General features: G+C 41.8%; 1 protein-coding gene, 1 long non-coding RNA gene and 1 other non-coding gene across 3 annotated transcripts; 2 read left to right on the top strand and 1 right to left on the bottom strand.

Moving 5' to 3' along the window:
• Window positions 1-2,673: 2,673 nt before the first annotated feature.
• On the top strand, window positions 2,674-7,081 carry LOC136759592 (uncharacterized). The gene is made up of 4 exons (XR_010820057.1): window positions 2,674-2,869; window positions 3,663-3,763; window positions 4,825-4,910; window positions 6,551-7,081. It is a non-coding gene; the product is annotated as an uncharacterized LOC136759592 (long non-coding RNA).
• Window positions 7,082-12,577: 5,496 nt separating this feature from the next.
• Window positions 12,578-16,711, bottom strand: wnt11f2 (wnt 11, family member 2). The gene is made up of 5 exons (XM_066714746.1): window positions 15,273-16,711; window positions 14,885-15,120; window positions 14,316-14,593; window positions 13,930-14,222; window positions 12,578-13,700 (listed from the first exon to the last, which is right to left on the bottom strand). Exons 1-5 carry the CDS (start codon window positions 15,344-15,346, stop codon window positions 13,526-13,528), a joined length of 1,056 nt encoding a protein of 351 aa, XP_066570843.1. The 5' UTR covers window positions 15,347-16,711; the 3' UTR covers window positions 12,578-13,525.
• Window positions 16,712-17,623: 912 nt separating this feature from the next.
• trnap-agg (transfer RNA proline (anticodon AGG)) lies at window positions 17,624-17,695 on the top strand. The gene has a single exon. It is a non-coding gene; the product is annotated as a tRNA-Pro (tRNA).
• The last annotated feature ends 3,289 nt before the right edge of the window (window positions 17,696-20,984 follow it).

The following is a 20,984-nucleotide window of genomic DNA, read 5'->3' as shown; positions in this document are numbered from 1 at the left end:
TATTATACTTATTAGTCTGACAGACTTATCCTTTCTCATTACATTGAATATGCAGATTTAACAGGTATTTGATGTTTTTTCATATTTCAAATATTAAGCTATTCTTCCAATTATTTTCTCTTTCTTCTGTGTTTTTGATCAACAGGATAACTCTAGTGCTAAGAGGTTGCTAAACCCACTGCAGGGGACTTTCAGGCTGAAAGTATGAGTGACACCATTTAGTATGTGTCTTTGTCCCGGGAGCTGAAGGTGTCAAGTTGTCACTGAGCGTCAATTTGTATCAATTGTTCGAGCTGAATGCTTATGAATCAGCTGAAAATTGCTACATGGATTTATAGGCATACACAAAGCCTGAAGTTCTTGTTTTAATTGCTGCATTGATCTGTTCGTGCCTTTATCAGTTTAGCACTGAGATCAGCCTACTTTAAAAATGAACTAATCAGAGTGACTATTCTTACAGTTTCAGTGCTTCATTGCTGAGATGCATAAACCGGAGCAATCAACCCTATTCCAGGGAACGTTCTCTAGAAAACTTTAAGAAGGTCCATATCTCCCTGGTGAAGGATATTGGGGACGGTATCATTGTATGTGTTTAAAATATTTTACAACCAAAATCTGGCAAAACCAGAAGGGGTGTAAGACATTCTCACAGTTATAAAGATATAGCCTTCTAGTATCCCATAACCTGTTACATTATTATTGTGACCAGTGTGATATTTTATTCATTCTGAACCTCTTATCCAATACAGTGTTTTTCTTTGTATATTATGCAATTCAAGAAATACACTGACACACACACACACACACACACACACACATGACCTCTGGTATCTTTATTTTGTGTGCAACTAACCATAGCTAATCTTTCAAAAAGACAATTGAGGATCCAGCGATTCTTTAAAATGCAGAATGCCTTGGGAAGGTGTGAGATGCATTGTTTCTGTTTGTTTCTGTGGGCAGACACAGAGGAAGTGCACTGTATAGTACACAACAATGTTTCCAAAGGATGCATCACCTTTCGTAGACACCTCACACATTCCTCTCCCAGCTGACTGCGGCTCCTCCTGTTGCTCTTTGTTATTTAAGAGTTGATGAGAAACCTAGAGCAGACCCTGAGAGCTGTGTGAACACAACCATATAAATAAACAAACGCTGCAGCATGAGTGACTCCCTTTAAACGATCTCCTTAATTCACAGAAAAGAGAGAGTCTGCTCCCGGCAGCCTAGACACCCTGACGCATGATGGATTTATGGAATAGACTGGCTGAAAGTTGTGTTACTCGCTTTTTTCAGCTGTAGTAAATGAAGCCCTTCAGACCTAAATCCACTGATACAAGCACTGCGCCCTTCCTCTATTTTCTCACAGCACTTAATTCTAGTTTCTGGATAATTCAACAAAATGGTCTGTAAATGTACATGGGCATGAAATTGAGGAATTCCAAATTCCACTACAATCTATGAATTACTATAAAGGTAATTATTATTATTATATATTATATTTTGTCAATTTGTGCTGAAACAATTGAAGCAGTTGGTTGTTACACTGTTACACACAAGATTATTTATACATGCATGATTTTTACATTGTACATAAATCTGGCCCTTTACGATTTGTTAGAATTAGTTTTACCTACTTTTTACATTTAGTGATCTCCACTGTTACACACAGGCTACATCAGCCGCAGAAGTATTACAAACTGCAACCTGAGCCGCCATACACTTTCTGGAATGAAGAACTTGAAAAATGGTGAATTTCCTAAACACTGGGAAAACCATTTATTTTCTATATGTCCAGTTTTGTCTGTTGGGAGGTAATTATGAGTTAAATGTTTACTCTCGGCTAAAACGAGGACTGTTCCAAGACTATAAACAGAGAAAGGGAAAGAAAGATCTTAGCGTTTAAGTGCAATCAATCTTCCGGCAGCTCTGGTTAGCTTTGTGCCTTTTGCAAACTGAGCCCCCTTCGGAGCAGCATTGAGACGGAGTTTGAAAGGGAGGTGATCTCGCACTGTATCCTACAGCTAATGATTTTTAAGTACCCTGGGGGCTGTGAAAATTTCACGTGATTGTGTGATGGAGATTGACTGTAACTGGGACGTTAGCAGTCTACCCTTAGCTTGGGGTCTTTAAGGTAACAAAGATGTATTGATAGCTGCCTCCTGCACTGATTAATTCATTGTGACGTTTGGATTTTTGGGGATTTCAGATTTGGCCCTATGAATGTCAGCATTGGCACCATCTGCTTTATAAACCTGCTCTGATTATCATGTTACTTCTGCGCTGAAGTAATGACGCTGAGTAAAAACAATTAGATGAATGAAGTGTGATTTTCCTTATACTAATAATACCAATGATAATATAAACTTGTGATGTCATTACAGACTTTTTTCCTTGTCTTTACATAATCATTCCTCTTACAGGAAATTCAGCCCTGTTTTGCAAATGCAACAGGCCAATTGAGAGAGGAGGGCAGACTGTCCTTCTCCCAGACTCCCTACTGAGTGCCATGTCTGCAGAAAACAGGAATGCTTTACTGGCCCTATGGGGAGGGCAAATATTGACCTGTTCGAATGGGAAAATGAAATGCAAGGGTAATTGAGTTTAAACACAGAAGGAAGAGGGGGTGGGGGTAAGTGCTCACAATTCCACCAGCTGTAGGTTTAAAAAAAATGTATGCGTATTACATATGCAGTGCGTTTCCTGCACAAGGAGAAAACAGTTGTTGTTCTATTTTGGTGGCTCGGCCCTTATTCCCGGCCTTGCTTTGGGGGAAGATATGCACAGGCACACGCCGTCTGCGTTCCCGTCAAAGATTGACCTGGGAATTTCTGCCAGAGCGCTTTTATAAAAAAAACGAAAGTACACACAGGTAAGCAGATTTACAGCGAACACGTCGTTTATTAAAGACATGCTGCATGACTACAGATCTGGTTGCTGTTAATCGTGTATACATATTTCACTAAGCAAAGTGTAGTTCTACATTCTGACGCAAATGTAAATCCAAAAGATTGACACTTGGACCATGACAGCCAAAAAAAAAAATATATATATAATATAGATATTATGTGACTGTATACACTGTGAATGTATTTTTAGACATTGCAGATGAATGTTACATTTTAACTAGATCAACAGAAGACTCAAATGGGAATCCACAATGATAAATATCTGCCCTAGTTCAATTCTTACACAATGAGACTCGAGTGCCGGGTGCGAATTCACTCCCAGGCACCACCAATCATTTCAGAAGGAGAAGGAGTTGTGTTGGTCATCTTCATTGTCGTTTTATGCTACTCACTGCAGCTCAGATGTGGATGCTCTCACGGCGCTGCGTCCGGCTACAAACACACAGACACACATGCTACACGTAACAGGCCATAACGGGCTCAGCAATAAACGCATCCCAGCCCAATTTGAGAGGAAGTCAGTAGAAAACGGTGACATTAGTGTTCTTGAGAAAGCACAAGCAAAATGAAGGGACATTCATACAGTGCATTTGATATGCAGTAAGGATTATTTCTGGGGAGTTAAAGCTAATGAGTGCAGGATCTGCTGAGTGATTTGCCTTTTGTTTCCGGAACATTTTCTCTGCCCATTTTCCTCCTCTATTGCTAATTGACTTTCACATTCCTGGGCACAACAACAGTTTGTCTTCATTACAGGAATGATAAAGAACGTCTTGCTAATTACCGTGGAGGCAATCCAAGTTGCAGGAGTGTTGTTTAAAACAGAGGACTGCTGCTTGAACCTCCACAATGGCATTGTGAGTGTTTTTAATGCACGGCCAGGTTTTCAGTGCGGTTACGGTTACAGGGACTAATCACTGTGTACAGGCCCCCCGTGAGTCAACAGGGAATACTCGGTCGATGTTTAAAAAGTTGTATTTCTTCACAGAACCCTCTAAGGGCAACCAGTCGACTTTAAATAAATGTGTTCAGTGCAAACCATTTGTACAAAGTCCCAAACTATGCAGCTCACCGGATATTTCACTATCGCACTCATGGTATTTATAGTAAATAGAAAAGCAGCCATTAAAACGACAAACAGCCTGTTTAAATACCAGGGCAGTACAGGACAGTGAGCTTTGTATTGTGGCTGTTCAACGCTGCAGTTACCCAACACTAGCGTTTAACAATAATATCTCACATTCCTTATTGACCTCTGTAATTCAATGTTTTCCCACTTGCGTCTTTAGTCTTTTTCTTGGTAGTGGGAACGCTTCGATTTATAGTGGATATGTTGTGTGTGAGACATAACAGCACGTCTGCTGTGAAGGTCCAGATTATTCCACACACTGGATATTGTGATGATGGGTTATATATACAGGCAGCAGAGCAGGACCATAAAACTGGACGACAAGTCTCTCTGTTGAAGAGATTGTGCCATACGATCCGTAATAAAGGATGACGTTTGGTGGAGTGCAAGAGTAGATCTCTTCTTCTCCAAGAGGACAACAAAAGGCATTTATTACACCCTTATGATATCAATAAGGCATCCCTGTGTGCCCAGTATTTCTGCTCCTGGGTGTTGCAGATGGTGTTTTTATATAAACTCCCCCTGTGCACCGCTTCACACATCCTGTCACTGTTTGGTTGTTTGTTAATGGTGCAGATGTCCCTCCAGTATAAGTCAGTGTGAGAGTTTGTCATAGTTTGACTCCAGTGCAATAGAAATTATATGGGTGGCATTTTGCTTTATGGAGAGCGATGGAAGTGTTTACAGAATATCTGTAATCCCCGTAAAGAAGTGTATTAATTAAAACCAAGAGCAGTAATTGAAAACTAATGTTCCTTCTTTATGACTTTGTTTCCTGGTCTGGTTTAGCTTGGCAGGAGAGGAGGCAGCTTTGACAATGCGGACTTTTGACTTTGAGACACAGGACTCCTGGCAGAAAAGGCACCCCAGTTATTGTAAGATGTTTAAAAGAGCAAATTACTGACGTGCAGGGATTTCCCATTTCCAGAGCATTTTTATTTTCCACAATTACCTGCAGGCAATAGAGAGAGAGAAAAATCAATTGTTCGCAATGCCAAGGATCCTGGGACGCACACTTTTTATACAGAGAACATAATGATTTGGATTTCTTAAGATTAAGTGATTTCCTAATTCTGGAGACAACTCTCTTTTACAGGACAATCCACAATGAGTCAATGGTTTGTGATATCTGCATAAAGGGGTATTACAGATGTATAAAAATGAAATTATGTATGTATAAATAAATAGAAACCAAGAGCACTTTTTCAAAACCCTTTCCCACAAGAAATTGTGATTTATCTCTGTTTATAGCATGTGGCATTAACTCTACATAAAGTCAATTGTGCTGTGTGCGGGGAGAACTGTACATGAGTTATTTGATCCTTTGGGTTTGCTTATAGTGTATGTTCACCACTTACTGCTACTGCTTGATCATTTTTAGTAGGTGGGAAAATACCTGCAATTTGGAGTGACAATTTCAAATATAATACTTTCAAATACAGTATGTTTATGTATGGACACAATATTAATTGTAACTTTAGCCTGGTGTAATATTTATCTTGTAACTCCATTTTTATAACACACAAAGGTTAGTCTTGGGATTGGTGTGTAGTCAGTATTGATTGCTCTCTCCAGATATTCTCCCGAGGCTAATCTATGTATTAACAGTGCATATTAAAAGGGTGACACTTTAATGGCCTCTGCTGTATGTATATAGGAGTTTGGATACAGTTTCAGATGAATTAATATCCCACAGGAGTGTTGCGCTGTGTGTACTGACATGGTTAATACACTCTGCACTTCCACAGTCTAATCTTGAAGCATTGTGGGGTGATGGCACATAAACTACAGCCATAACAACCCCCGGTCCCACCAGTATTTCACAAGGAGAATACTCAATATATATATATATATATATATATATATATATGTTTAACAATTGGCGTAAATAATTTAGTACCTGTAAGTAAAGAAAAAGAACTATAGCATATATATATTTTCCCATAGTTTACATCACAGCAAGTACAATAAAATCAGCAGTAAAACAGCTGCAAACACTGATGGACCTGCACTAAAACTGGGTGGACAATAGATTTACAGCCATAATTATAGCTGACACTTGTCTGTACAATGATTTTCACTACGGTGTGACTTATAAACCGTATTTTCTACTGAACGCATGAACAGCGAATATGTAAGTTCAACAAAAGTACTCTGGTAAGTCACTGTAAGAGTTTTTCTTGGGTGTCTGTCCACAGATTTCAGCACGTAATTCTTTATAAGAGAGAAATTCCGACAGCCTGACTTTTTTTTCCTTCTTCTTTACATTACATTCAGCACTTATTTTATTATTTTGCCTTTTTTTCTTTTTAAGTTTGCAAGGTGTCAAGGAAATCTGAATTCTTAGAAATCTGCACAGCTGTCAAAAGTTCTTTCCTGTCTAAGTTGGACTCCAGAGGTCAGAGATCACGGTTGGGGTTGGTCATTAATCTAGTGTGTCATTTAGCTGCTCGAATCAATGTGCTAACTGTTCCTCTGTGTATCTTCTAAAAGCTTCTCTTTCTTCTCATCAAAGGAACACTTTTTGTTGCTGCTTAAAAACGTCAGATCCCGATACAAGCTTTTATACACCGCCCTGCAGTTGGAAGAGCGGAAATCTGCTCTACCTGGATTGTGAACACAAGCCTTTTTCATGCACGACCGATTTTTCATTTCAGAAACTTCAGGTTTAGTAATAGGAATCCGGAGTTAAACAGCACTTCCTTTTGCATTTTTTAAAGACGCCAAGGGAAAACCGAACACTGTAAATAAATGGGAACTGTCAGCGAGAAACATAAGGAAGAGATTTGTTTGGGCCACTGAGATGTCAAAAAGTGCTTTTGTATGGCTGTACGTTTCTTGAAGTACTTTTCTTCATACTTATACTTACATATGTCTATCCTTTGTAAGCCTCAAGACTTACTCCCTCCTTCCTGTTCAGGTCTGGCCTCAGTACAGTGAAGGAGAAAACCTTTGTTTAATAATACATCTATGTATAGTTATATATAAGTAACCCGAATGTCATACCTCATTTGAACGAAAGAGGAAATTAAAAGTATGTCGTTAACTTTTTGTTGTAAATATATGTATTTTGTTTTTACACAAAACAGTAATTGTACAGTAGCCCACAAACCGCTGTTCTTGTAACCGGCTTCGGATGTGGATGGAAACACACGCAATTTCAAACGTTCACAGCTCTGCAGAGGCTGAATGGCAGCATTGAAGAGAAAGCCAAGCGCCCGAGACAGACAGGGCTATTCTGTATGGAGCGCTTTAATGTGTTAAAGGGTTTTACCTATTTCTCTTCAAGGTCAGAAAGCCCGATGCCAAGTTCATTTTCACTGCAGTTTTCTTGGGTTGTTTTGGCTAGAAACTAAACCCAGCCGAGGTTAGCAGACTGTTATAGAACATGTAACTGATTTAGAACATTTATCTCATGAAAAACGAACCCTACATTGTCGTACTGCATTGAAAAGATGAAATACACTTCCTATAACTAATGATTTGTTCTAAAAATATATAGTTAATGTATGTCTAATCTTACTTTACCTTAGAACATGACAAAGTAATTGTTTCTGATGACAGATGGGTAGATAGGTATGGTTACACTAGTAAAAATAAATACAAAACAGATAAATGATCATTTAAAATGTGTTTGTCAGGAAATCCATTGTATATTAATATGGGATTTAAAAAGGTATGTAGTGTATTAAGAGCCATGCACAATATAAACCTTAAATGTTGCTCTGCTCTGGTGTCCTTACATAAAGATCACAATGGTCACAACCGACTGTTTGACCAAACAAAAATAGTCATCATGGCTTTAGGTTTGGAGGCAGTAAAACTTCAGCACCTGTCTGTTTCCGCTGGTCCGAAGTGGGTTTCGAGCTTGTGAAAACCGAGTGTGAGAAATATATCTGTCTTGTTGTAAATCTCTCCCCTCGCATTTGCACTTAAATACTTGACACCTATGTTCAAGTCAATTTCTTGAGCCACTCAATCATAGGCCAGATTCCCCCAGACAATGCATGTCAATGTGTCCTATTTTCTTGTGGTTAGAGATTATCTGTTACTTTTTAATTGAACTCTTCGGGACCTTCGGGGACCTTGAGTTCTCTACATATGAACTGAAACGGTGGGTCGCTTAGTAGAAAGTGCAATATCCACATAAGTGTGTGTGTGTGACATTACATTATAGTCACAATAACATGTTGTTTCCTTTGTGTATTTACATATGCAGCAATGTCACATGGTCTGAACAGGGTGCCTCTGTGACATAATTTAGTATTTAGTGTCTTTACTCGAGAAACATGTTTGCAAATTATGTTTAAAGTTTATAATATTCAACTTTCATCCCATATTTCCGGGTTTCCTCTTCACTCTCCCAATGTAGTGTCATTTCAGTCATTTAGCACAAGTTTCCTCAATCAAGCAATACATGGATAGATAAATCAATCATATGTTACTTTCACAAAGAGGAGTGCTGATTATTTAGCTCAATAAAAAATGTATTAACAGGAGGTATTGGCAGAATCACTTAACTGCTTGTATATTTAACAACGTTGAGCTGTGAAAACTGCCATTAGTACATCTTATGATACACAGTTGCTGCTTTTTTAACTCAGTGTCTTTGATTTCCAGCATTTCTGTCCCCGTTTTAATATTTGATTAGACTGTAGGGCCGTTTATCAGCGAGTAACACATTCCAAACATATTTTCACGCGGCTCTGAATCAACCTGGGGGATCTTTTCGTCTGAATGTCGCTTCCCCAGTTATCTACCTAAATAAAAGCCATGCTGCTGCCCGTCTCCTGACTGGTGTCTAGACATATTTAGAATAGCAGCGAGAACACACCGCCCTCCCAAGGTGAAATCCTCTGCTTTAAAGGGTGAAATTTACAATATAGCTTGTTAGCTGGGGGCTCGAGTGGTATGGTTAATATTTTAGGACAGGGAATGTGTGTGTAAATCTTTGTGGCCCCATAGCTTCCATTTGTGTTATTAAACAAATTTATAGTTTGGAGAAGAAATGGCTAGAAAGAATCCCATTGAGTCCAAGAATTCAACCCGAAGATACAAGCATAGCTACTATATGACATAAGCAACCAGGTTTCATTTTCTTTTAGCAGGGAGATCTGGTGACTGTATTTATTAGCTGTATAAAAAGGAAAATGTGCTAATATTCACAGCTAACATAACACGAGGCTCGTCCCCAGTTATTCATGAACCTGGAGAAATGAATCAACATGCAACTTTTCCAAATCCCAAGTTCATTGTGATTTGTGCAGAGGGGCGAGGGCTATGGGATGACATAGGGTGGTATTGTGCGATTGTTGAGACAAAATTAAAGAAAGGGTTGATCTGCCCTCATCAAAAGACATCCTGCAAATATGCAACTCGGCCTTTCCGGTTCTTTCAGATTATAACATCGATCAGTTACGATTCTTTGCATCAGATCCTGCCTTTAAACACAAACACAACAAAAACGATTTAGTACAACATCTGTCCGCCACTTTTTGTTTGTGAATACTGAGTTTATTCCTTGTTATCTGCTTTTATTAGGGGGTGATTAGGCTTGCGATATCATGGAATACAACGTCCTTTATCCCAGTGATAAGATAAGCTGACTTTCAGAATTTATAGCTTGCCATATCTTGGGTGACACATTTTGGTCTCTTGCAGTTCTACTACCTCAAAACAAGAGTTGAGATTGATCTCAGACTCTCTTTACAGCTGCTCTAGGACCTGTCCCTACACCTCAATGCCCCATCAATTACAGGACAAAATTTTCAACATCTACATCAATCTAAAACATTTCACACTGTCATTCCATTCATTTGTTCGGCATAGATGTTCGTAAAGAAATGAACCAATGTTTTTCTCATTTAGGAAAAACAACGGCGGTTTTCTTTGCTTCATATCACTTTACCTCCAGCTAAAACGCATGTCGCTTCACTGTCCGTGCAGATGGAAACGGTCCTGTATTTACACCATACGGCCAATTACTTGCAGAGAATTCAACACTGTTCTCTGTGAAAATATGTAATTAACGGTTGTGAATTGTAATGAATGGGCTACATGTGTGTAAGATCCTCGGTGCTTGAATGAGACACAAATGTTTTCTCATGTTCAGCGCAGGAATGTCAGATGTCAGACGAGCCGCCGATTCTCCCGGAGACTCCTGAACCCTGAGCCACCATTGCTGGAAATGTTGACACATGTTGCTCAAAGCCTCCCGAAGTCTCCAGCTGCGTACCGAGGGGGTCCGAGGATGTACATTGAAGCCTGTGTTTGACGGCGAGAGGCTCAACCTGCTCCTTGGGTTCGGTTGTTTTTGCTTTAGTTTTTGCAGAATACACTTTCATTTATCATCCTGCCATCGCAGATTTCATGCGAGTTAAACAAACAAAAATCATTTGTCATTGTGTCAAATGCATATGTTTTAAAAATCAGGTACCTGGGTCTGAACTATATGCCTAAAATGGGAATGAATACATGTCTTTATTTAATTTCTGGAGGCCCATAACGCACTTAAAAAGAAAAAAAAGGAAATTATTAATATATGTAAAGTTTAAAGATTCTTCACTGTTGCTGTAAGTTACTTTGGTTTTGTATTTCAGTCCCTTGAGATTTTTAAATAAAAACTAAATGTATATTTTTACCTGTAAAAATGAATGTAATGTTGTACATAATGTATAATGGATGGATACTTGTGAATAAATGATTATTTTTATAATGGCTAATCTGCACATTGAACATGAAAATGAAAACCATTTTTCATTTTAATAAACTTTTGAGTTTCTTACTGTTGGTTTCTATTTCAAAGACCTCAAAAAGAATGATCAACTTTGCAGCATGAATTGGTGTAAACCTTTAGTCCATAGTATATAGAAAATCAATATATTAGAATAAGCACAGATGTATAGAGCTCTAAAGAATAGGAGACATTTAAATATGATTTAGAGATCCTTACCATAAACCAATGTAAACAGATGTCTTATGTCATGTTTTTGCCCAAATTACATAATAAAAAATAAAGATTTCACATTTAAAAGTCTCAGATGTTCAAATAATAATTAATTTTACATTCTGTAATTCATTTATACTATTTATCAACACACTACACCCCTCCACTTCCTGGAGTCACTTTTTAAGAGTTTATTTTAGTATCTTAAGAAAGACAATGTAAAACTACTTCATGAATTCTGTTATCAGTACAAAACCAAACCTGACGAACTTTAATCTTTGCCAAGAAATAATCTTGACAGGCTTTGCTTTGTATGAATATATTGTATGAATAAAACAACCATAAAACAACCAAGAAACTCTGTAAGTCAATAACTGTACATGCTAGAATCTTGTTGCGAATCATGGGACATAGAAAAGAGCTGAAGTGCCCTCTAATTCCCCACATACAACTACCACAGAGAACATACATAAGAAGAGCTATACCCCAGTATAACTCTGATAATGCAGACATAACCGTAAGGGAAATAAATGTGAGCCAGTAATGATTTCTCAGTCTATGGGATGGATAGAGAGACTCTGCCACAATGCCATGAAACTCCTTCCCCTGAAATAAACTCTGCAGTGAACAGCAGCTCTGTGCCCTTCACAGGAGCCCGTGCGGAGGTTTATCAGTGAGAAATGGGGCTCCCCGGCCCGGCGCAGGCTAGAGTTACTGCAGCACTTATTCTCTGAGACAGCTACCATTTTCAAGAGCGTATTTCCATCAACATATAAAAGCAAAATAAATAGACCAGAGACAGATCGTTTCAGGATTCATAGCCGAGGTCGCCATTCGAAGGCAGCGTGTTACTTATCAGTTTGGGAAATAAGCTGCACTTTGGTACAGCCATTACCGGCGGTGATTTGTGGCTCGCACCGCACAGAGGGGTGTGCAGATCAGCCTTGGCCTCGCCTTTGCAGACGCTCGTTTTCTTTGTTAGTTTAGGATTGCCAAAACTGAGACCCTTGGAAAGAGCTGTGAATAACCCGCTTAAAGAGAGGGTTTAAAAAAAGACCTTGACCGTTCCTTCAAGAGGCTGCACACCGAGGCTTTCCCAGTGACCCCCTTGTATTCGAAACACAAAGCTGTGAAAACTGAAGTTTAATTGTTGATAACAGAGAGCACAGATGAAGAATTCGGTATCGGGTTACAAAGAAAATCCATATCTGACATAACTCTCTGGTAACGTGATCCAAAAGACAAAACGAAGCAATAAAGCCTGGATTTGAAGAGGTGAACGGCAGTTTAACTGGTGACCTGGACGGACTGGGACTGGTGCTTTGTTTCACAGTAGCTGCGCCTGGGATACTGCCTTTGCCGCTCTGAAGGTCATGTCTCCAGTTTGCCTTTCCTCACTGTCATTGAAATACATTTTCTGCGGGGCGTACAGTATACATTACAGCGAAAGCAGCGTGGCGCTTCCCAGGCAGGACCATGAAAACCCTGGCAAGTGGTTTTAATCATCCTCAGTCTCCTCACAGCTTGGATACTGGTTTCAATTAAAAGTAAAACACACCCTTTTACTAACCTGGTGAAAAAGAACAATCAAAACGAGACTGTATAAAAAGGATTTATTGCAAAATAAATATAAAATTACACTTTTTACAAGTAAATACCAAAGAAAACAGAATCTGAGTGTAATCCTGGAAAACAATTTACAAAATGCAGGTCTGAACTACATGGCAAACTGACTTTCTTTACAAATGCGCTCAGTTCAACATACTTTCTTTAGAAAAGTAAATAGACAACAAGGCAAGCGAATAACCTTTTCACGGCTACAATTAATGGATTATACTTTCCCAAACCTGTAACAGACACAGTTTTGAACTATGTATACATTACAGTTGGAGCAGATGCTCTCTGAGTAGGACACAATAAGGACCGGACTGTTTTTCGGGATTTGGTTAATAAGTAGTGGACTTATTTGTTTAATGGTAATTAAGAAGCTCTTCATTTTCACTTAAAAGTCTCAAAGCTGACCGAGCTATTAGCATCTGGGGGGTTGTTGGTTGTTGAATAGTCTTTTTTTGTAATTCATGCCATTGTTTCCATTCAACCACTTTTCCATTCAAAGGAGGAACTTTTTACCCCCAGAGCTAGCACTTCTATTACTCCCAATCAATCATGTTCGGCCTTTCACCGCTATCACAGCCTTCTCGTTTCCAAAGACAAAGCCATGCCTCCTCTCGACTGAGCAAATAAATAGACCTGTCCAAGCAGAACAACCGAGGGGTGTTTGTCAGCTGTAGTGGATGGTTATCGAGTCCAGAATGGGCACAAATCTGGGTCTCCCCTTTGCCAGTCATCTTCCACGGGCCTTCCTTCACATCACTGCATTCCCTGGGACTGAAATCTCTCCTCCGGTGGCGGAGCAGCATGCGAGGAATGTGTTGCGAGGCTGTGATGCTGACACAACTATCTCTGTGGCATAAACAAATCTCTTTGGCGTGTAGTGCTTTTGTACATATTTCTCCCGTCCTCTCTGCAGCGCCGCCGCTCCCTCTATTTGCAGACGTATCTCTCCACAGTCCGTTCGCATTTCTTGCAGGTGACATAACAGCACCAGTGATACTTGCACTGGCACCTCTCCACGATCGTCTCGGTGTAAGCATTGTAGCCCCGGCCACAACACATCAGATTACAGCTGTCACTGCCATTGGAGGTCTTATTGCACATCCTGGAGAGCGAGACAGAGACCAGGATTTAAGTATAGCAAATACAAATACAAAATAAACCTCTTCTGTGCGTAATCTCGCTTCTAAAGATGAGCAGAGTAGAAATTTGGCATGCATATTTATTAAACAAATACTACAAAAGGATTCAGTGAACTTTGCATCTCAGTTTAGGCTCTTATATGGAATAAAGTCATGCATGAGTAAAGGACAGATTAGGATGGTGATAAATACCGGTCTTGTGTGCCAAATGACCCATGCTTCTCGTTCTTGGTGCAGTAATCCGGAGAGCTGACCAGGTACACCAGCTCGGCCTCTCGGACCGGCCGCACGTCCAGCTCTCTGGGCACCAGCTGCTTCCTGGTCCCGACGTGCCGGTGGATCACCTTGGTGGCGGCCAGGTACTTGGACTTCAGCTCGGCCGCGATGTCGCCGATGTCGTGCAGCCCCTTCCAGCAGGTCTTCACGGAGCAGGAGCCGGACACGCCGTGGCACTTGCATTTGGTTTCCATCGCGTCCACCAGAGCCTGGGAGGAAGCGGCGGGTTAATGCAATGCAGAAAACAAGGGCAGAGGCGCGCTGCGGCTGCGGGGGCTGCTCGGGCCGCCTCGCCTGCTCACCTGCCTCCCCACCGCGTTGTTGTGGAGGTGCATGAGCCGCACCGCCTGGGAGCCCGAGCGGCTGTTCTTCATGGGCGCGTCGGAGAAGGCGGAGCCCATCTGCAGCCCGTAGCGCAGGTTGTCCCCGCAGCCGCCCCACCTGAAGTCCGGCCCGGGCTGCTCGGCAGGGGCCGGGCCGCAGGAGCAGCTGGGCAGGTCCCCGGAGGCGCAGGCCCGGGCGATGGAGTGGCTGACCGCCGCGGCCGCCAGGGAGAACACGAAGGCGGCTTCCCGGGTCCCTAAAACCAACCAATGCTTATTAGACCGCAGATGAAAGGCATCTCACTTAGTTATACTACTGGTTATAGACATAGTAACGATATACTTAAAATAGGCAACTAAATCCTGTAATTAGGTAAGTGAGTACATCACTGAGCATTTTGTAGCCAACATGAATGGTTTAATTTGAACAATTAGAAGCATGCATTTTATTCCAATAGTGAATTATACCATCAATAACCAATATTATGATTTGGGAGCATGCGTGTGATGTGTATAGTGCATGGTGCCGTGCATGGTGCCGTGCCCACCCTTGGCCAGGTCCGGGCTGAAGTGCGGCGCCGTGTCGATGGAGGAGCAGTTCCAGCGCATGTCGGTGAAGGAGCTGCGGCAGGTCCGCTTGGTGAGCCGGGCGGCCTGGACCAGGCTCTGCATCAGCTCCAGGTTCCGGCGGCACAGCTGCAGCTGGTCCGGCACCAGACCGTCCAGGAGCCGGCAGTGCTGGGTCTGATTCCAGCCCACCGAGCTGCCGTTCACTGTGAGCCCCCTGCCAAGCAATCAGTCACACTGTAACCACACGCAGCACCACAGCGAGTGCGCTGATGAACAGAAAGCATCAGCTGTAAGAGCACAGCCTGCACAAGCCTAACAGCAGTGTATAGCCTATATACATATATACAAATATATCTGCATACTCACAGCCAGTGGATTGCAGCGCAGCTCTGCGCCTCCAGCAGGATTGTCAGCAGAGTTAAAACTGTCCTGGGTGCCATTGCTCTTCAGGGGTTCAAATCGGATCTGTGGTGCTTCTTGGACGGTCTCTGAAATATCCTCCTGTAATCCTGGGCAGCTGTAATCCACCACGGCGGCAGTGAGACAGGTTGTATGATCCGCTTGGTCTCCTCTTGTTGGAGACTGCGGCCGGACCGGGGCTTTATAGCGCTGACCACCACAGGCCACTCCTCCAGCCCGGGAGTGGAGCTGCTGCTCAGGTATGCCCCTCAATGCGCCGCATTCATGCCCAGAGCACTTCAAACACCCGGCTGGTGACACAGCAGCAGAGCCCCGTTTGGAAGTGCCCATCAGCTCGTAAAACACACCCTGAATTCATACAAACGGCTCCGAGCTCAGAGACTTCCTGAAGTCATTAGGGCTGTCCTGGGCCATTTCAGATGTGGGGTTGAGCTTCCCCAGTGTGTGCCCAGCTATTGTGTTTAATATAGTGCCATGCCCAGGGCAGGAACAGAATTGTGTATCAGTTTCTGTGACCACCATAAAGTGTTGGGATGAGTGCAGGAGATATCATAAGCAAAGCCAGGGTTCCCACGGGTCCTTGAAATCCTTGGAAGTTTGTGAATTTGAGAGAAAAAAATCAAGGCCTTGAAAGTTTTTTTAAAATAGACATGAATAGACATGGGTCATTGAAAGTGCTTGAATTTATATATTTTGTGCAAGAATAGAAACTGAAGTTCTTTTGGTTTTTTGTTTTACGTACACATTGAAGCCTCTCTCTGTTTAATTACTGTCTGTGAAGTCTGCTTCTTCTCATTATAGCAATTCTCAGTGCTGTAATTAACCTTGATCCGTGTCTCACACGATGCCGTGTTGGGTCCTTGAATTTGAGGGAACTGGGCCTGGAAAGTCCTTGAAATTGATGTTTAAGAAGGTGTGGGAACCCTGCAAACCAAAACCCGACCTTAAAAATTAATCTGGGGGGTTTGTACCTGCAATGTTTGCCCCCTAAATCATCCCATACACATTTAGTTTATTACTATCATGGAATCTAATGCATATATATCTAGCATAAGTTAGGAAACAATTGGTGGTCTTGTCTTTTTTCTCATTCATGACTTTGGCGTGCTTTTACACACTTCCCACAGTTGCCAACAGGCATTGAAACCCGGCAGTTTCACAAACCCGAAATCAAACGAACCAGCGCGGATTCTGTCGATCCAGGACACGTTTTGCGACATGTCGTCCCAGGCTGCTGGATGGGGCTCGGAGGTGTTAGACAGCCCCTCCAGAGGGACAGATCTGAGGGCTTTGAAGCCCCTGTGAAAGCAGACCCAGCCGAGCCGTTTTGCATGAGAATGGGTTTAACTGGCGACAATGCAGTGGCGCTATTGCCCGAGAGACACAGACACCCTGCATGCTCTCATTCAGGACAGCCATCATCTCTGCGCCCCGTGATAAAAACAAACGAGGAAGACCCTTAAAAACAGTTTCAAAAGCGTATTGACATTCTCTGATATACAGAATCAACAACTCAAACTGAAGGTATCCGACACTGAAATGTGGCATTAGTGGTAAAGCCCTCCTATCCTATACATCTCTCCTCCAGCTCTGATATTTTTGAATCTACAAACCTTAGCAGTGAATGGTGAAATATGCATGACATACTTTATTGCCCTTTTCACGCGGTTTAAATCCCAATACACGTGTATCTGCGGCGCGTTGTGCATCTATTTTGACACACTGGCTGTGTTTTAAATACACACCAGTGCAACACAGTCTCATTTTCCAGTGGCTGGGAATCAGCATCTGCAAACCCACACAGCAGCCTCAGTAACACAGGATCACACCCTGGGGGCGGCATTGTGAGGTCACTGCGTGGTAAGGGGGGGTCTTTGAGAAAATGGTCAATTGAACAGAAACATTGTGTATCTGGCTCGGTGATAAAGGGTTAATTTGTCGTATTATTAGTTTCCTCAGACTTACAATTCATTGGATACACAAAAAGGCAAAGCATGACATTGGTTTTCTGGCAGCGACACATTGTCCAGTGGCCAGAGACCCCCAGAAGCAGCTGATCTGTAAACCCTTCACCGAGCCGGGTCTGCGTGCATTTCACACAGGTGTCCTGCAGGGGGCAGCACTGCGAGTGCATCTGCTCCCACGTTACAATGATCTCTGATTGTAAAACTGAAACAAAGTGCCTGACGAGCAGGAGCAGCAGCAGCAGCGCAGTACCGGGCAGCCGCGCAGCCGAGCAGCCGAGCAGCAGCACCGCGGTGCGGCCGACTTGCCCTGTGAAGCAGCAGCAGCAGCGCGGCTCGTTGGTCTAGGGGTATGATTCTCGCTTAGGGTGCGAGAGGTCCCGGGTTCAAATCCCGGACGAGCCCGGCTTTTATTTTTGCCCTCGAGTATCTCATTTCATCTCTTCGGCGGTGCTTCCCTTTTTAATTTACACCAACACATACACGTCAGAGTGAACCGAGGAAACACAAGAGTGACGCAAACGCGGCCCAGGTGTGCGGATTCAGGCGTCTGCACTCACCATGCAGTGATTATGAGTCAAATATACAAGTGGACGTTTAATTAGAAACATCGGATCATCGTGTAGTTTAGACTCGGCGCCATGGGGCACTGTTACAGCTGGACTGAGCTCACTGCGCATGTGTGTGTGCAGGGTGGGAATCGGACTCTCTCTCTCTCAATTCAGTTGAATGCAGGCTTTAATAGCATGGCATTTGTATATACGTATTGCCAAAGCATGTGATATAATTGATACATATAACCAGGAAAATATAGAGTCACAGAAAATAAAGCAAGACAAAAAACAATTCAACAAAAATAAATACATCAATCAAACATCAAAATAATCAAATGAATAAACAGAAAGACAATCATTGAAACCAGCATGACCAGGCACATCTCAACATCTATCTCTCTCTCTCTCTCTCATGGCGTTTTTCAGCCCTTTTGCATCCCTACAGCAAACACACAGGTGCGAACAACACCACAACACTGTCACCCAGCCCTGCTCCTCCACCGTGCAGGAAACACGGGCCCCGTATCTCACTCTAGTGTATTTCATTTTGCCATTGTATTAAAAATGGACAGCATTTCACATACATGCCAACAAAGGCCAGATGTGGAGGAATACGCATCTGACACATCCATTGAGACGGTGTTACAGCCCTGCTGATGTATTGACACCAATGCAACACTATTACTGTAGGCTGCTCTGAACAGTGACATATGTGATCACATATAATATGAAAGGGATTTCTCACTTAGGATTAACATATGTAAACCTAGAAGGCATTTTATTTCCCTTCTCCTTTGAAATTGAATGGTTTCGGGGGAAGAAGTAAAGCAGGTCATTGAATGTGCTGTAAATGTAGATGTAATCGAAATGTGTAATTGTAGTGAGAGTATTGCACACATTCAAGAGTTCAGTGAGGGATTCATTTGTCAAGCGAGATCTTCTAAAGTATATTAGTAGAGCATCGAGTCTGACCTCCGAGTTTATTTACTCCCTTGTTTATCTTACTTTCATCACACTCACACTGAGAGGAGCTTACCCTACTCTCTGAAGTGTCTTTACCAAACGCTTTGGCAGATAAACAGCCTATTGCCTTCTTAATTACTGTTAATGAGACATTAAAGGAGCCCATGTTAGGACAAGTCGAGTTTTAAGACGCTTGAAGGCCGTCTCGTGTTTAGAGAGAGCCGGGGGGCGAGCCGTGTCGTTTGGTTTCTGCAGATTCCAGCGCAGCTCTTAATTAGAGGCTTGGCGTATATACACTTCTGATTTTCACAGCAGGTCCTTGCCCTGAGTTTCCAGTTCACAAAATCCCCTTCTGAGCCGTTTGTTTTTGTAGTGTTTAGTAAGCTGAGCTGGCTGGACACTTTGTCGAGTGTGTGTGTTTAGACTGGGGCGTTCAGGTGTGCAATGGTGGTTTAGCCGTCCAGTTCAATTGGGCGAGCGTTAAAATAGCTCAGTGGGCTGTGCTGTTCATTTTTAAACACAGAAGCTGGGTGAGATCCTGTCACCCCAAAAGCGAGGCTCAGTGAGAGTGTGTAAGAGTGATCTGTTTGGTTTTCTGTCTCTCGGCTTTGTATTATTTTATTGAAACCTGTCAATCAGAGAACGCATAAACAGTCGACAAGGCTGTGTGACAAATTCAGTCACACTTCACCACCACAACAACAACAGCACTACGATCATCATTGTGAATATTATCTACTTTTGTTTATTACTTGCGTATTTATTTTTAATCAAACGTATTTGAGTGGGAGAATAACTATTTGTGTTTCTTCACACTGACCTGACTGTGAGCACTGTTTTGTGTTTAATAATTAGACTGAACTTAATGTTGAGAGACAGCCCCCTCCCCGCCATCCCTGCGGATATCTGATCAGCTTAAAGAATGAAATCAGACTGAATCTCAGACCTGTGGTAATAACACAGCCGTGCCACATCTGCGAGTTACTGCCTCCATGTAAGGACTGCTCCCTGTTTTCAAATGTTTTCTCTGCTTTCCTTTTCACACAGCTGGCTCTCGGAGCTGAAGCGATTGCACATTTGTGTCATGGTCCATACACTCTCGTCCCGTAATCTTATGACTGATCCACATGATTCAAACACATATTTTCCCAATTCCAACACAAGTTTTTAAACTGCAACACCGTCCATCATACCATCTTCTGAAAGATGTCTCCTCACTGCGTCAATGCAGATATTAAAACTTTAAATCAGATGTCGAGGAAAGGAACAATTTTGGAATCGCCTATTATTATTATTATTATTATTATTATTATTATTATTATTATTATTATTATTATTATTATCAAACAGGCACCTTTATCCAACATACGTAGTTTAACAAACTAACACAATTCTTCATATACACAAAAACAAGGGTAATAACATCCACACATTATATTGAATAACAATGGAGGGTATAAGAACAGGCTAGAATGGGCTTCAGGTGCAATCTACAGAGATGTGTCTTAAGAAAGTGTTTTTAAAAGTGGTAAGGGGTTGTTGTGTGTGTGTATATATAGGATTATGGAAGTGGAGGTCAGGACACTTTGGTCATTTGTAGTCCCAGTTGTTCATGTGTCCCTGTCCAATTTGCTTCAGATCTATTTAAATTGTATTGTATTAAATGCTTGTCGCCCAACAGAGTCAAATGAATTTAAAATCCACACACTTACTGACCCCTGATTTAGCCCCACAGCCCCTCAGCCACATGTTTTCCTCTGTAAACCACATTTGAATTATTTCATATTTTGAGGTTGGGGTGAAAATGCTCACCATACAAATTGAACATTTCCATCAGACCTTTGTAAAAATGCTAAGTCAATTAAGAGGGGTACATCATCATTTAATCCCTTTGTATATTTTCATCAAAGACAGTGGGTTTTATTCTGCTATGTTTTGGCATGTCCCATCCCATTTCATTTCACCTACAGCAGTTTTTATTTTTTAAATTAGAATAATTTCACTGACAGTTAATGACTAAAACAGATCCATGTGTCATCGATATTAATGTATGTTTCACTAAGTGATTAAGCATTCAAAAGTTTTAAATGTGACAAGCCTGGAGTCTACTTTACCGCAATCTGCAGCGGCTCAATTTGAAACGACTTCAAAAACACTCTGTGTTGTTATTTTAACAC

Source organism: Amia ocellicauda, chromosome 10 (genome assembly GCF_036373705.1).
Source record: "Amia ocellicauda isolate fAmiCal2 chromosome 10, fAmiCal2.hap1, whole genome shotgun sequence".
NCBI lineage: Eukaryota > Metazoa > Chordata > Actinopteri > Amiiformes > Amiidae > Amia > Amia ocellicauda.
This window is presented reverse-complemented; position numbering and strand designations above follow the sequence as displayed.